At 36.8% G+C, this 13883-nt stretch overlaps 1 protein-coding gene across 5 annotated transcripts in view; it reads left to right on the top strand.

Annotated features, from left to right (window-relative positions):
• The window catches only part of IL1RAP (interleukin 1 receptor accessory protein), a 159088-nt gene that overhangs the window by 110295 nt on the left and 34910 nt on the right, over positions 1-13883 (top strand). For all 5 annotated transcript variants that reach the window (XR_011470315.1, XM_070406576.1, XM_070406574.1 and 2 more), the window contains exon 4: positions 6607-6793. Coding sequence is in view for 4 of the 5 variants with exons in the window: in XM_070406576.1 (XP_070262677.1) it covers positions 6607-6793 (187 nt within the window). In the remaining variant the exon portion in view is untranslated. The remainder of the gene's footprint in view (positions 1-6606; positions 6794-13883) is intronic.

Raw genomic sequence — 13883 nt, 5'->3', positions numbered from 1 at the left:
CCCACCAGTAGTGCACAAGGGTTCCTTTTTCTCCGCATCCTCTCCAGCACTTGTCTTAGGTTGATTTGTTGATGATAGCCGTTCTGACAGGTGTGACATGGTATCTCATTGTTGTTTTGATTTGCATTTCTCAGATGATTAGTGACATTGAGCATGTTTTCATATGTCTCTTTGTCTTCTGTATGTCCTATTTTGAAAAGTGTCTATTTAGATCTTTTGCCCATTTTTTGATTGGATTGTTTATCTTCCTTTTGTTAAGTTGTATGAGTTCTCTGTAAATTTTGAAGATTAAACCCTTATCTGAAATAGCATTGGCAAATATGTTCTCCCATGCAGTGGGCTTTCTTATTGTTTTGTTGATGGTTTCTTTTGCTGTGCAGAACTTTTTATTTTGATGTAGTCCCATTTGTTTATTTTCTCCTTAGTCTCCATTGCCCTAGGAGCTGTGTCTGTAAAGATATTGCTATGAAATATGTCTGTTATTTTGTTGCCTATAGAGTCTTGTAGGATTTTTATGGTTCCTCATCTTCGTTAAAGTTCTTTAGCCATTTTGAGTTTGTTTTTGTGTATGGTGTAAGTTGGTTATCTAGTTTCATTTCTGCATATGTACCTAACTAAATTTCCCAGCACCGTTTATTGAAGAGACTGTCTTGACTCCATTGTATTTTCTTGCTTCCTTTGTCAAATATTAATTGAGCATAATGGCTTGGATCGATTTCTGGGTTCTCTGTTCTGTTCCATTGATCTATATGTCCATTCTTGTGCCAGTACCAGGCAGTTTTGAGAACTATGGCTTGGTAAGATAGCTTAATATCTGGTATTGTGATCCCTCCAATTTTTTTCTTCTTTCTCAGGATTACTGTGGCTATTCAGCATCTTTTTTTTATTCCAGAAACATTTTTGAAGTGTTTGTTTTCTATCTTTGAAGTATGCTGTTGGTATTTTAATGGGGATTGCATTGAATCTGTAGATTGCTTTGGGTAGTATGGACATTTTAATGATGTTGATTCTACCAATCTATGAACATGGTATGTTCTTCCATTTGTTTATGTCTTCCTCTATCTCTTTTTTTCAATGTCCTATAGTTTTTCGAGTACAAGTCTTTTACCTCCTTAGTTAAGTTTATTCCTAAGTATCTTAATTTTTTTGGTGCAATGATAAATGGGATTGTTTTTTTTGTTTGTTTCTTGTTTCTCTTTCTGTGAGTTTATTATTGGTGTATAAAAATGCCATAGAATTCTGGGTGTTAATTTTGTATCCTGCTACATTGCCAAATTCATTTATTAGGTCTAGTAGTTTTTTGATGGAGTATTTGGGGTTTTCTATGTATAGTCTCATGTCATCTGTGAATAAGGACAGTTTTACTTCTTTTTTTCCAATTTGGATACCTTTTATTTATTCTTCTTGTTCTATCACTATGACTAGCACTTCCAGTACTATATCGAACAGGAGTGGTGAAAGTGGGCATCTCTGTCTTATTCCCATTCTCAGGGAAAACGAGTTTAGTTTCTCCCATTGAGTATGATGTTGGCTGTAGGTTTGTCATATAAGGCTTTTATTATGTTGAGGTAGGACCCCTCTATTCCCACTTTATTGAGAGTTTTTATCAAGAAATGGTGTTGGATTTTGTCAAATGCTTTTTCTGCATTGATTGATATGATTATGTGATTTTTGTCTCTCAATTTGTTTATGTGATGTGTCACATTTATTGATTTGCGGATATTGTACCATCCTTGCATCCCCAGAATAAATCCCACTTGGTCATGGTATATGATCTTTCTAATGTAATGCTGGATCCAATTTGCTAGAATTTTGTTGAGGATTTTAGCATCTATGTTCATCAAAGATATTGGCCTGTAATTCTCTTTTTTCGTGGTGTCTTTATCTGGTTTTGGTATTAGGGTAATGCTGTCTTTATAGGAAGAGCTTGCAAGTATGCCTACCTCTTAAATTTTTTGGACTAGTCTGAGGAGGATAGGTTTTAGTTCTTCTTTGAATGCTTGGTAGAACTCCCCTGTAAAGCCGTCAGACCAGGGCTTTTGATTACTGGAAGATTTTTGATTGCTGCTTCAATTTCTCTGGTACTTGTCAGCCTATTCAGGTTTTATTATCTTCCTGATTGAGTTTTGGGAGCTTATTTTTTCTAAGAATAGGTCCATTTCATCTAGCTTGTCCATTTTGTTGGAATGGAGTTGTTCATAGTATTTTTTTTTTATAATCCTTTGTGTTTCTGTAGGATCAGTTGTTACTTCAACTCTTTCATTTCTGATTTTATTTCGGTCCTCTCACTTTGCTTCTTAGTGATCCTGACTAGAGGTTCATCAATCTTATTTATCCTTTCAAAGAACCAGCTCTTGGTTTTGTTGATCTTTTGTATTGTTTTTTTTTTTTTTTGGTTTCTTTGTCATTTATTTCCACTCTGATCTTTATCATTCATTGCTTCTGCTTACTCTTGGCTTTTCTTGTTGCTCTCTTTCTAACTCTTTGAGTTGGAGAATTAGATAATTTATTACCATTTTTTCTTGTTTTTAGAGGCAGGCCTGTAGAACTATGAACTTCCCTCTCAAGACTGCTTTCAGTGCGTCCCATAGATTTTAGATTGTTGTGTTTTCATTGTCAATTGTTGCCATGATGCTTTTTATTTCTTCTTTGATCTCTTTGGTAACCCAATCATTGTTTAATAGCATGCTATTTAGCCGCCAGGTGTTTGATTTTTTCATTGTTTTTATTGTAGTTGATTTCTAATTTTATACCATTGTGATCTGAGAAGATGCTTGATATGATTTCTATCTTCTTGAATTTGAAGAGACTTTGCTTGTGTCCGAATATGTGGTCTATCTTTGAAAATGACCCCTGTGCGCTTGAGAAGAATATATATTCTGTGGCTTTGGGGTGAAATGTTCTGAAGATGTCCATTAATTCCATCTGATCTAGTGAGTCAATTAGGATTGATGTTTCTTTGATGATTTTTTGTTTAGAGGTTGTATCCAGTGTTGTTAGTTGGGTGTTAAAGTCCCCTACTATGACTGTATTGTTGTTGATCTGTCCCTTGATATCCTCCAGAAGTTTTTTTTTTTTATATATATATTTGGGTGTTCCTGTGTTGGGTGCATATATGTTTACCAGAGTTATATCTTCTTGTTGAATTTCTCCCTTTAGTATTATGAAGTGGCCTTCCTGTTCTCTTGTTATGGCCTTCACTTTGACGTCTAATTTGTCAGATAGAAGTATTGCTACCCCAGCTTTTTTTTCTTTTCCATTCACCTGAAAAACCTTTTGCTATCCCTTCACCATCAGTCTGTGTGAGTCCTTTGTTCTGAGGTGGGTCTCCTGTAGACAGTAGAGATGTAGGTCATGTTTTCTTATCCACTCAGCTACCCTATGTCTTTTGATTGGAGCAGGTAAACCATTTACATTTAAAGTTATTATTGATAGGCACTTGTTTGTTGCCATTTTTGTTCTTTATGCCTGTATTCCGTCTTCCCTTCCTATTTCTTATTTTTACAACAGTCCCTTTAGCATTTCTTGCATTGCTGGTTTGTTGGTAATAAATTCCATTAGTCCTTTTTCATCTGTGAAACTCCTAATCTCACCCTCAAATTTGATTGATAGCCTTGCTGGGTACCGTATTCTTGGATTCAGACCCTTCCTTTGCATGACTTTGTGTATTTCATTCCATTCCCTTCTGGCCTGCTGTGTTTCTGTCAAGAATTCAGTCAATAGTCTGATAGGAGATCCCTTGTAGGTAACTTTATGTCTCTCTCTGGCAGCCTTTAAGATTCTTACTTTGTCATTGGTGTTTGCTAATTTAATTATAATGTGTCTTGGTATCGGTCTTTTTGGGTTCATCTTGTTTGAGACTCTGTGAGCTTCTTGGACTTATGTGTTTTCTTCTTCCCAATATCAGGGAATTTTTCTGTCATTATTTCTTCAAATAGGTTTTCTATTCCTTGCTCAATTTCCTCTCCTTCTGGGACCCATATTATGCAGATGTTGTTTCGTTTCATGTTGTCCCACAGTTCCCTTAGGCTCTCCTCCTGTTTTTTAAGATTTTTTTTCCAGTTGCTGCTCAGCTTGGGTGTTTTTTCCTACCTTGTCTTCTTGTTCATGATGTGGTCCTCCGCTTCTTGTAGTGTACTGTTGATGCTTTATATTGTGTTCTTTATTGCAGTGATTTCATTTTTCATTTCTTTTTGGTTCTTACACATATTATTGAATTTGTCTTCCATCCTTTTCAATGTCCTTATGACCATTGCTCTGAATTCTTTCTCTGACATATTGCTTGCCTCCATTTCATTTACTTCCTTATCCTGTGATTACTGCTTTTCTTTCCTAGGGGGGCTGTTTCTTTGTCTCCCCATGTTCGCTCCTCTCCGGGTGTCTGGTATGTAGCTCTCTCTCTCCTGCGTTGACTTTCTCCTGGCAATCTTTGACCTTTCTGTCCACAGGTTGCCTCACCAGCTGTGTTTAATTTGCCAATTTCAGGTGGATGTTATTGAAGTCAGCTGTTCCTTCTATCTCCTCTGTGAGAAGGCACAGGGCCCACCTGTATTTGCCACTACTTTGTTTTCCCCCTGGACAAACTTTTTAGGCACCTGTGGCCAGGGAGGCTGGAGTCTCGGTGTTAATGGGTTTGCAGCTGAGGCAGCTGGTCCCTGGGCATTGTGGTTGTAGGATCCCGGGAGATATCCGAGGTCTCCCCAGTTGAAGGTAAGGGTGAGCTTCTGATAACAGTTGCTCTCCCCTTCAAAATGGTGCAGTCTCTGCAGCAGACCCAGCCACTCCGAGAGAGATTTCAGCAGTAGTAGAGGCTGCCTGGCCAGGGGAGGCCAGTCAGTCTCCAAAAGTCCTGTGGAATATAGATGTCCCTCACTCAAAAATACAGACACTCCCTGCATGCTCTCCTTTCACTCTCTCACTCACACACTATCTTGTAGCCTGCGTCCCGTCAGCCACCATCTTCTGTCTCCTATTCTTTCTTTAATACCTTATTAAGATGACATCGAGATTTGACTTTTGGAGCTATAAAAGTCAGCCCAATCACTGTTCATCACCTTTTTTAAAAAATCAGAAAATGTATCTAATTAAACTAAAATTTACCTTTTATAATTTCCACCCATAGAATACTTTTATCTGGTAGACAATTTGTTATTTTTGATAGAGATTATGCCTGCCACTCTCCTTTTTCACCATATTACCTTTGTTACAAGTTATCTTTAAACAATATCTCCTTTCATGTTGGTGAGGGGAATGAATACCTCCACACCTTCCATTGTATTTAGACTTAATTCATGAGTCATTGAGGATCTAATATGTGTTTGAAACCTTAAATAGAAATTATTAAAAGTGTGGGCCCATTTAGTCATCACCTTAAAAAAATCAGTTATTTTTATTATTAATGCTTCACTATTGCTTTCCTGTATACACACACAAGTTTTATATCTATCTCTTTAATTTTTCAAAATATATTTTTTATTGATTTCAGAGAGGAAGGGAGAGAGAGGGAGAGAGAGATAGAAACATCAATGATGAGAGAGAATCATTGATCAGCTGCCTTCTGCACTCCCCCTACTGGGGATAGAGCCCGCAACCTGGGCTTTTGACCTGAATGGAACCTGGGACCCTTCAGTCCACAGGATGATGCTCTAAACATTGAGCCAAAATGGCTAGGGCTCTGTCTCATTCATTTTAATAAATATGTATTCAGCATTTACTGAAAGTTTAGACACTGTACTAGAGACTATAAGAAAATATTCATGGTCGTACCCTTGTTTGAACTATGATAAACTAAGAGGAACTTAATAGCAAATGAACACAAGGAAATGTCCGACATGCTCAGAGAATTAGAGAGCTAATTTGCGGTGCATAGAGGGTCACATATAATACCTCTTTATGAAAAATGAGGTGATGGGATAACAAGAGTCGGAAGCTTTATGTGTTTGTTACTTTTTTCTTCATGCTTGACATTTTTATAGCTATGTAAAAGAACTTTGAATGGTTGTACCATAATTTCATTGCACTTTTCAAAAAAAGAAGATTTTTCTATATATACCAATGTTTTCTTTGCTGATATAGCACTGGATGGCCATTTTTGATCATGTGCTCTCTCTATAACCATTTTCCATAATTCTACCATGTGAAAAATGTCCCAGAAATAACATTACTAGGGCAAAAACTAAGGCCTTTTTAAGAATAGTTTTAGAACCATATTTATTTTCTAAAGGTTGTTTATATGATTATCAGCCATGAGTTAATGGTATACTCACCTTTGCCTTACCAGCACAGAATATTATTAATAATGTTTTAAGGGTAAAGTTAAATATACATATACATACATATATATGTACATACAAACACATAACATGTTTAGAAACATATCTAAAATATAACTATTTTAATATATCAATAGTAATTAACTGTGTCTATTTTTGTTCTATGATGTCAATTTATATAGAAATACTTCCACACATATTTAATTCTTACATGAACTTGCACATATAAAGTCTCAATACATAGTATTAGTTCACTTAGCTTACTTTAGTGTATTTACTGCATTAAAACAAATGCAAATGAGTCTGCCCATTTATTGCATATTTCTCTTTTCAGGAATACCACATATTGCAGCAAAGTTGCATTTCCTCTGGAAGTTGTCCAAAAAACTAGCTGCTTCAATTCTCCCATGAAAATCCCAGTGCATAGACTGTATATAGAATATGGTGTTCAGAAGATCACTTGTCCAGATATAGATGGATACTTTCCTTCCAGTGTCAAACCAGCCATCACTTGGTATATGGTAAGCAAACTGGAGGGCACTTTACCCTCTCTAAATGGCAACAATTATTTGTTGAGTTAATGTAGAAACTGAAAATTTTCTAATCAGATTTTCAATGTATTCTTTAGTGACTTTATACAATTTATTTTTTATTTTTTATTTTTTTTATTGCTTAAAGCATTACAAAGGGTATTACATATGTGTCCTTTTTTCCCCCCCACCCTTGACAATTTTTTCACTGCTTCCTCACTTTATGACATTTTAAAGGAAGTGCTGGAGGACACATTGCCTCAAGCCAGCATTCCTTAAATTATGTTCACTGGACTGCTATAACTACCTTGGTCCTATTAACTTCCTCTGAAATACAATTTGAGAAATGTTGCCGACTTCCACTCTGCTCAGTGAGGTTGGGAGCTGCTAATTCATCTGGTGAATTTCAACTCCTAAACTAGTCAGCATTTTGTTGCTTGTATGTATTTCATGTTTGCCCTCCTTTATAGACACAGTCCACCTGTGGTCTCTTTCACATCTCAGGGATTTGGGAAGTGTTTAATAAAAAATTATAGTGTTAGAAGGTGGCATGTGTGACAAAAGCTACATAGTTATTGTTTTTTTAAAAATACATTTTTATTGATTTCAGAGAGAAAGGGAGAGGGAGAGAGATAGAAACATCAATGATGAGAGGAAACCATTGATCCACTGCCTCCTGCATACCCCTACTAGGGTTTGAGCCTGCAACATGGGCATGTGCCCTGACTGGGAATTGAACCGTGAACTCCTGGTTCATAGGTTGATGCTCAATCACTGAGCCATGCCAGCTGGGCTAGCTGCCTAATTTTTTAACCTCTTCAAATATCCCCATAAGCCAAAGCCAAACTCCTGAACAACATTTAAAACAAAACTCAATATTAAGTTATCCATAAGAATCACTTTCAATAAAACAAGTGAGTCAAGCCACAATCTTATGTAAAATTAGTGTCTATAGGGAAAAGGAGTAGGTGGAAGTAGGGTGGTACGGGGCAGACTTGAGGGGTCAAAAGCCCATGGATACTCACTGGAAAGTATGGTGAGCCAACTTAGGAACATCAGCTGAAATTGGAAAGGGTGGGTCCAAGATGCCTATAGTAGGAAATTCTGAAGGGTTTGGAATTGTTTTAGCGCCTTGGAACTCTGCAAAACAACTACTCACAGTGAGGAGAAATGGCTGGAAGTAGAATCATAAGTAGACAACATCAGGATAATGCAGGGGCAAAAGTAAGTGTACAGTTGTGAGTATGGGAAACACAGAGTTTATTCTTGTATTCTTATTTCTTAAATATTGCATTATTTTTCATATGAACAATTGTACACCTACTTTTGCCCATCCTGTAGAGATGAAGGGAAGAGAAGAATGGGAGCAGAACAGTCAGGAAATCTCAAGACCATACTTTTGAAGAGGAATCTCTCTGAAGTTAGAAAATCCTGCCAGATTGTAAAACTCAGGAAAAACAAAACAAACTAGTTTCCCATGAAAATGAACAATAAGGTAAAGCTCCCATTCAAAATTATAAGAAAAGGAGAATAAGAAGCAGAATAACATTCTAAAAAAAAAACAAAAAAAAAAACAGCATACCAGAAGGACATATTGTAACCCACTATTTAAAAAATGAGCCAAAAAATTAAGAAATGCTACAAGATGAGAAGAATAACAAATAAATTTGAATTATAAAAGTTCAGAAGTTATAAAACTCAGTAACAGCTTAGAAGAAAGTCATTTTAGAAATGAAGCTAAACTAAGGGGAACATAACACCAAATGAATACACTAGATAATGCCTTCAGATTAACAGAAATTTGGAGAAAAATATTAAATCACACTTAAATGCTGAATAAAAATAAGAAGGGTAAAATGTACATACCAAAATCATATAAAGTAGACTAGTAAATAAAGGGGGAAAGTCAAGTATTTATTCTGCCTTTCCCGTAAGAAATGTACATTTAGTTATGAAATGGTGCATAGAAGTATGTTTTTATAAAATTGTATAATCAGTTTGAAACCACAATGACAATAAATCTAAGCATTAAGCATCAATGACAGCTACCATCACAAGAGAGGTAACAACCAGGCATATTCCTTCTGATGAAAGAACAGTATTAACTATAATTGTGCCAAGTGGATTTTGGATACTGCTGCCATTTTGCTGGAAATATAGAGAACAGAAGAATATATTGATCTGTACCTTGAGTTTGTAGTCAAAATCCGGACTGTGGAAAACTATATGCCAAATGCCTTGGGTTATTCAACAGAAATTCTGCAAGAAAAAACAAAAGCATATTGTGGGAACATATTGATTAAAAAGAAACATATATGAAAATTTGAAAATGGATGTGTCTACAGTGTCTAAGGATGTACTATAGAAGATACAATTAAAGAAGAAAACAAGGAAGTGATTTTACTATAAAAATATATAGGTAGTGCTACTTCAGGAGGTTGCAAAAGAGCTGGGATTGACATAGGACATTTGGAAAATAACTGGCCACATTCTACTCCTGAACCTGAGTGGTGTTTGCTTTATAATAATTCATTAACTCATAAGTTTCAAGTTTTTGTGTATTGTATTTTATAATAAAACAGCTAAGAAAAAGAGAGAGAAAGAAGGAAACAAAGAAAATGAGCAAGAGAGATTTAAGATCAATTGCAGTATAAGAACCTTAGATCATGCTTTGTTCAAATAAACTATAAAACAAGTTATGAGAAAATCAGGAAAATCTGAACAGAATATTAATGATAGCAATGAATTATTATTACTGTTTTAAACTGTGATAACAGCACTATAGTTATGCTTGCAGAAGGAGTCTTGTCATTTAGAGATACATAGAAATACTTACAAATGAAATTATGCAATATCTGTGATTTGCTTTAAAATATCTTGGGCTGCAGTGAGTGGGTGTAGATGAAATAAGACATAGCCTAAATTGCTACTTTTGAGACTAGGTTTGGGTCCAGGGGATCATTGTGTATTTTTTTCCATGATTGTCATTTTTCATTGTAAAAATAATTTAAAGAGTAATATTAACACCTAGAGGCCCAGGGCATGAATTCGTGCATAGGTGGGGTCCCTCAGCCTGGCCGGTGAGTGGGCCGATGGGAGGGGGTCAGCCAGCTGGGGGAAGGAGCCGAGGGAGGTTGGCCAGCTGAGGGGAGGGACCATGGGAGGTCAGTCAGCAGCCAGGGGAGGTTGGCCAGCTGCAGGAGGTTGGCTGTGGGAGTGCACTGACCACCAGGGGGTAGCTCCTGCATTGAGCGTCTGCCCTCTGGTGGTCAGTGCATGTCATAGCAACCGGTCAACTGGTCATTCGGTCATTCAGGCTTTTATATATAAAGACTTTACATCAATAAGAATACCTTCAATTTTTTTAAATGTGTTCATCTAGTTATCAAGGTCTCTTATCTCTAGTTCTATTCACTTTTTTATATTTTGAATACTCAATAGTCTGAAAAAAATTAATCTTATTTTCTTACCAAAGGATCTCACAATTTAATTGACAAGTTTATAAATAAGAATAATTTGCATTCTTATTGAAAAGCAGAATTATAAGTTCCAAAGAGAATTTATTGTTTGTTTTAAAAACAGGGAGAAATTTACATGCATCGACTTTATGAAATTGACTTTTTCTTGAGGGCAAAATTATGCCATACTTATCTCTGTATTTTCAATGATTCCCAGATTTCTTTTTTTTTTCCTGGTTGGAAGGATGTCAGCGATATTAACCAAGATATGAAATAGCAGAGGAGGAGCAGGTTTGGGGAGCAAGTGAAAGATTTAGATAATGTCATATTGAGTTAGAGGTGTCTGTGAGACATCTAGGTAGCAGTGGCCAGTAGGTAGTGGCACATATGTGTGAATCTGGAGCTTAGAACAAATGTCAAAGTTGGAGTCAGAGAATTGGATGCGTCTATATGATAGTTGGAGCCCTTAAAGACTAAGATCAAAATCCACAGAGAATGTTCCTGGGGTGAATGAAAACAGAAAGCCTGGAAAGAAGAATGAGAAAAAAAGTCATAGTGGTCAAACCATCTCCATGGCAGATAACCAACAATGTTCAGGTGGCTAAGAAGAAGGTGACCAGCCATCTTTTCTAGTCTATAAGAAGTCACTCTTGATCTGTGGCATACCTCTTTTATTTCTCTATACTTGGGTATTTGACTGAAATCATAAATCCTAAGAGTTCTGCCATCCTGGGTACAAAATCTGAGTTCTTGGTAGTTGGATTCTCCTATCACTGTATAGCAATGATGATGTTGCTTTCTATTTTCTACCTTCTAGAGAAACTCCCTTGGACCTCATAGAGTAGACTCTTTCAATTATTATAAACTGAATTCTCTGCCTTGACTTTGTAAAAACAGTCTCTTTTTCTAATACACATAACCGTGTGAGAGTTAAAAGACACATTAATTTTTTTCAGCAATTTTCTTCCTCTTAGCCGAATGATGAAAACTGATAAATTGAAAGACAGAAAAGGAAACTAACAGTTCTTGCATTTTGCTTGTAAAATACATTATGCTAGGTACTTTATATGTTATGTGTAATACTCATCACCATCCTTCAAGGTAGATGTCATCCTTTCACAGATTATGAAGCCAAGTCTCAGAGAGGCAAATAATAGAGCACAAGATTATTAACTTAATTTTCTTAACATGAGGTAAGTTATCTTGTGCTCTCCATTTTGTAGTTAAGATAGAGCAACTGAGATATTTGCTTAAGGTCACAGAGCTAAGAGCCAAGATTCAACCTTATATCGAGTCCATACTTTTACACTGTGGTATATCACTTACTCAAAAGCAATCTAGCTGATAGTGGAGAATCTGGGATTTCAGGCTAGTTCTGTTTTGGTTTCAAGGTTATACTCTTCAGAAATGACACTGAGAGGGTGGTCAGTCTTTACTTCTGAAGCTTAAGACACTTGGAAGGGTGGGGTAGTCTTTGAACACAGGTTGGGTTGTAAGCTGAACTGTGGAACACAAGGAAGCCCATGGATGGAGGGCCCTGGGAAATCAGAGGGGGCTTAGACAAACTCAGATTAGAAGGAACAGAAATTTAAAAAAAAAAAAAATTGTTCCAGAACTGCAAGGGAAATGGGGCAGGATTGCATTTTCCTCCTTGGCATGTCTTCTGTCTTTCCTCCTCTCATTTGCATGGCAGGCTCTTCCTCATTCAGGACCCAGAATTCATAGTGCTCTAATTCAACAATCATGTGAGTTAAATTGATGTTCAGTAAATTTTTGTTGAATGAGCCAGGTTTTGTAACAAGCCTGGAGAGCACACCATGGTTTGTCATTTACTGAATATCAAATAGCCACATGTATAAATTGGAAATGACATGTGTATAAATTGGAGGTTGCCTGTTTATTCACGTAGGAATATGGGAATAGATAGCAGTAAAGACACAGGTGTAATTTTGTTATTGTTTTTACTATTATTATTATTACATTTACTTAGAGATGTGGGCTTTAAATTATAGCAAGCCATCCCAACTTTCATATTACTGGATTATTTATCTTCCTCTTCATTGTAATTGGGTATTTGATTTTTCCATATCGAGATACTTATAAAAACAAAGGAAATTATCCCCCCCCTTTTTTCTTTTTTACTGAGGATCAGAGGAACAGTTTTATTAGGTGTTTTGAATATTACATTTATACCAGCTGCTGAAAGCCCTAAATGATATTTAGGAGAATGGATATCATTCTGGAGACCAATCTGTGAAAAGCTGGTTGTCCTTATACTTAGTATAATCATTAAAATTACCTTCACCTCTAAATTTCATTGTAAAGTTAATCAGAATTGGTCAGATACTGTTTATAAATCTCTCTCAGAAAATGGGAAACTTTGCTTTTTTCTGACAAAGTGCCACCAGGAAAGCACATTTCTGACTGCCAGGCTTGGTGTTTACCGGCATAGCACATACTAGTATTGTAGACAAGTTAGTCCAAGGTCTACGTAATAGACTTTATTTTCAAAGTGCTTCTTTTAGTTTGAGCCCAACTGTTTGGTTGCTCCTTTATCTCTTTCCTTTCCCTATAGTTTCTCTATCATGATTTTTCATCTCTGGTAGGAAGGAAATATATACCATATATTCTTTCAAACTATACACATTGAATTCCATATCTATACTAATAAAAAGATAATATGCTAATTAGACTGGGTCGACCGGACATCTTCTGGTCATCCTGCCTTCCTTCTGGACAAAGCCATAGTGGCAGGGGCTGAGGCAGAGGCAGTTAGGGGCGATCAAGCCATCAGGGGAGGGCAGTTAGGGGCAATCAGGCCAGCAGGGGAGGGCAGTTAGGGGCAATCAGGCCAGCAGTGCAGTTAGGGGGCGATCAGGCTGGCAGGAGAAGGCAGTTAGGGTAGATCAGGCTAGCAGGGGAGAGCAGTTAGAGGTGATCAGGCAGGCAGGCAGAGGGGTTAGGGGTGATCAGGCAGGCAGGCAGGTGAGCAGTTAGGAGCCAGCGATCCCAGATTGAAGAGGATGCAGGCCAGGCTGAGGGACCCCCACCTCCCATGCACAAATTTCATGCACTGGGCCTCTAGTATATTTATCTATCTATCTATCTATCTATCTATCTATCTATCTATTTATCATCATGATTTGACATATAGTTTCAGGGCTTCTGAGGACCCAAGATCCATCCTCTAAACTTAAACCCAGTTCAAATGTCTGTGAGGCCTCAAGCCTTAGTTAGGCTGAATGAGTCATCCACTCTCTATTTTGATAGCACTTAACTTATCTCTCATTTTTGTTACTATAATGATTGCACTTCTTTCTTCTGTACTAGATAGTGACCTCTCTTTTTTCTTTCCCTTGAATACCAAGCACACAGCATAAAGCTAAGCCAATGAACTTTGTATTTAGGAATTGATTAAATAATTGAATGAATTGGACTGGACTGGAAAATTCCATGGGAATAGGGCCATTTCTGTGTTTAATGCCTGCTCTATGCCAAGCCCCTAACACAGTGCCTGCCATGTAGAAGAGATTTTGTAAATATTAGTTGCTTAAACATTGAAATGCCTTTAGTTTTGTGCATCAAAAGTGACTGGTAAGAGTTCTTAAGAGACTTTGTAAATA

This window comes from Myotis yumanensis, unplaced genomic scaffold, assembly GCF_028538775.1.
Source record: "Myotis yumanensis isolate MYYU_CA2020_CCGP unplaced genomic scaffold, mMyoYum1.0.hap1 SCAF_2, whole genome shotgun sequence".
Lineage (NCBI taxonomy): Eukaryota > Metazoa > Chordata > Mammalia > Chiroptera > Vespertilionidae > Myotis > Myotis yumanensis.
This window is presented reverse-complemented; position numbering and strand designations above follow the sequence as displayed.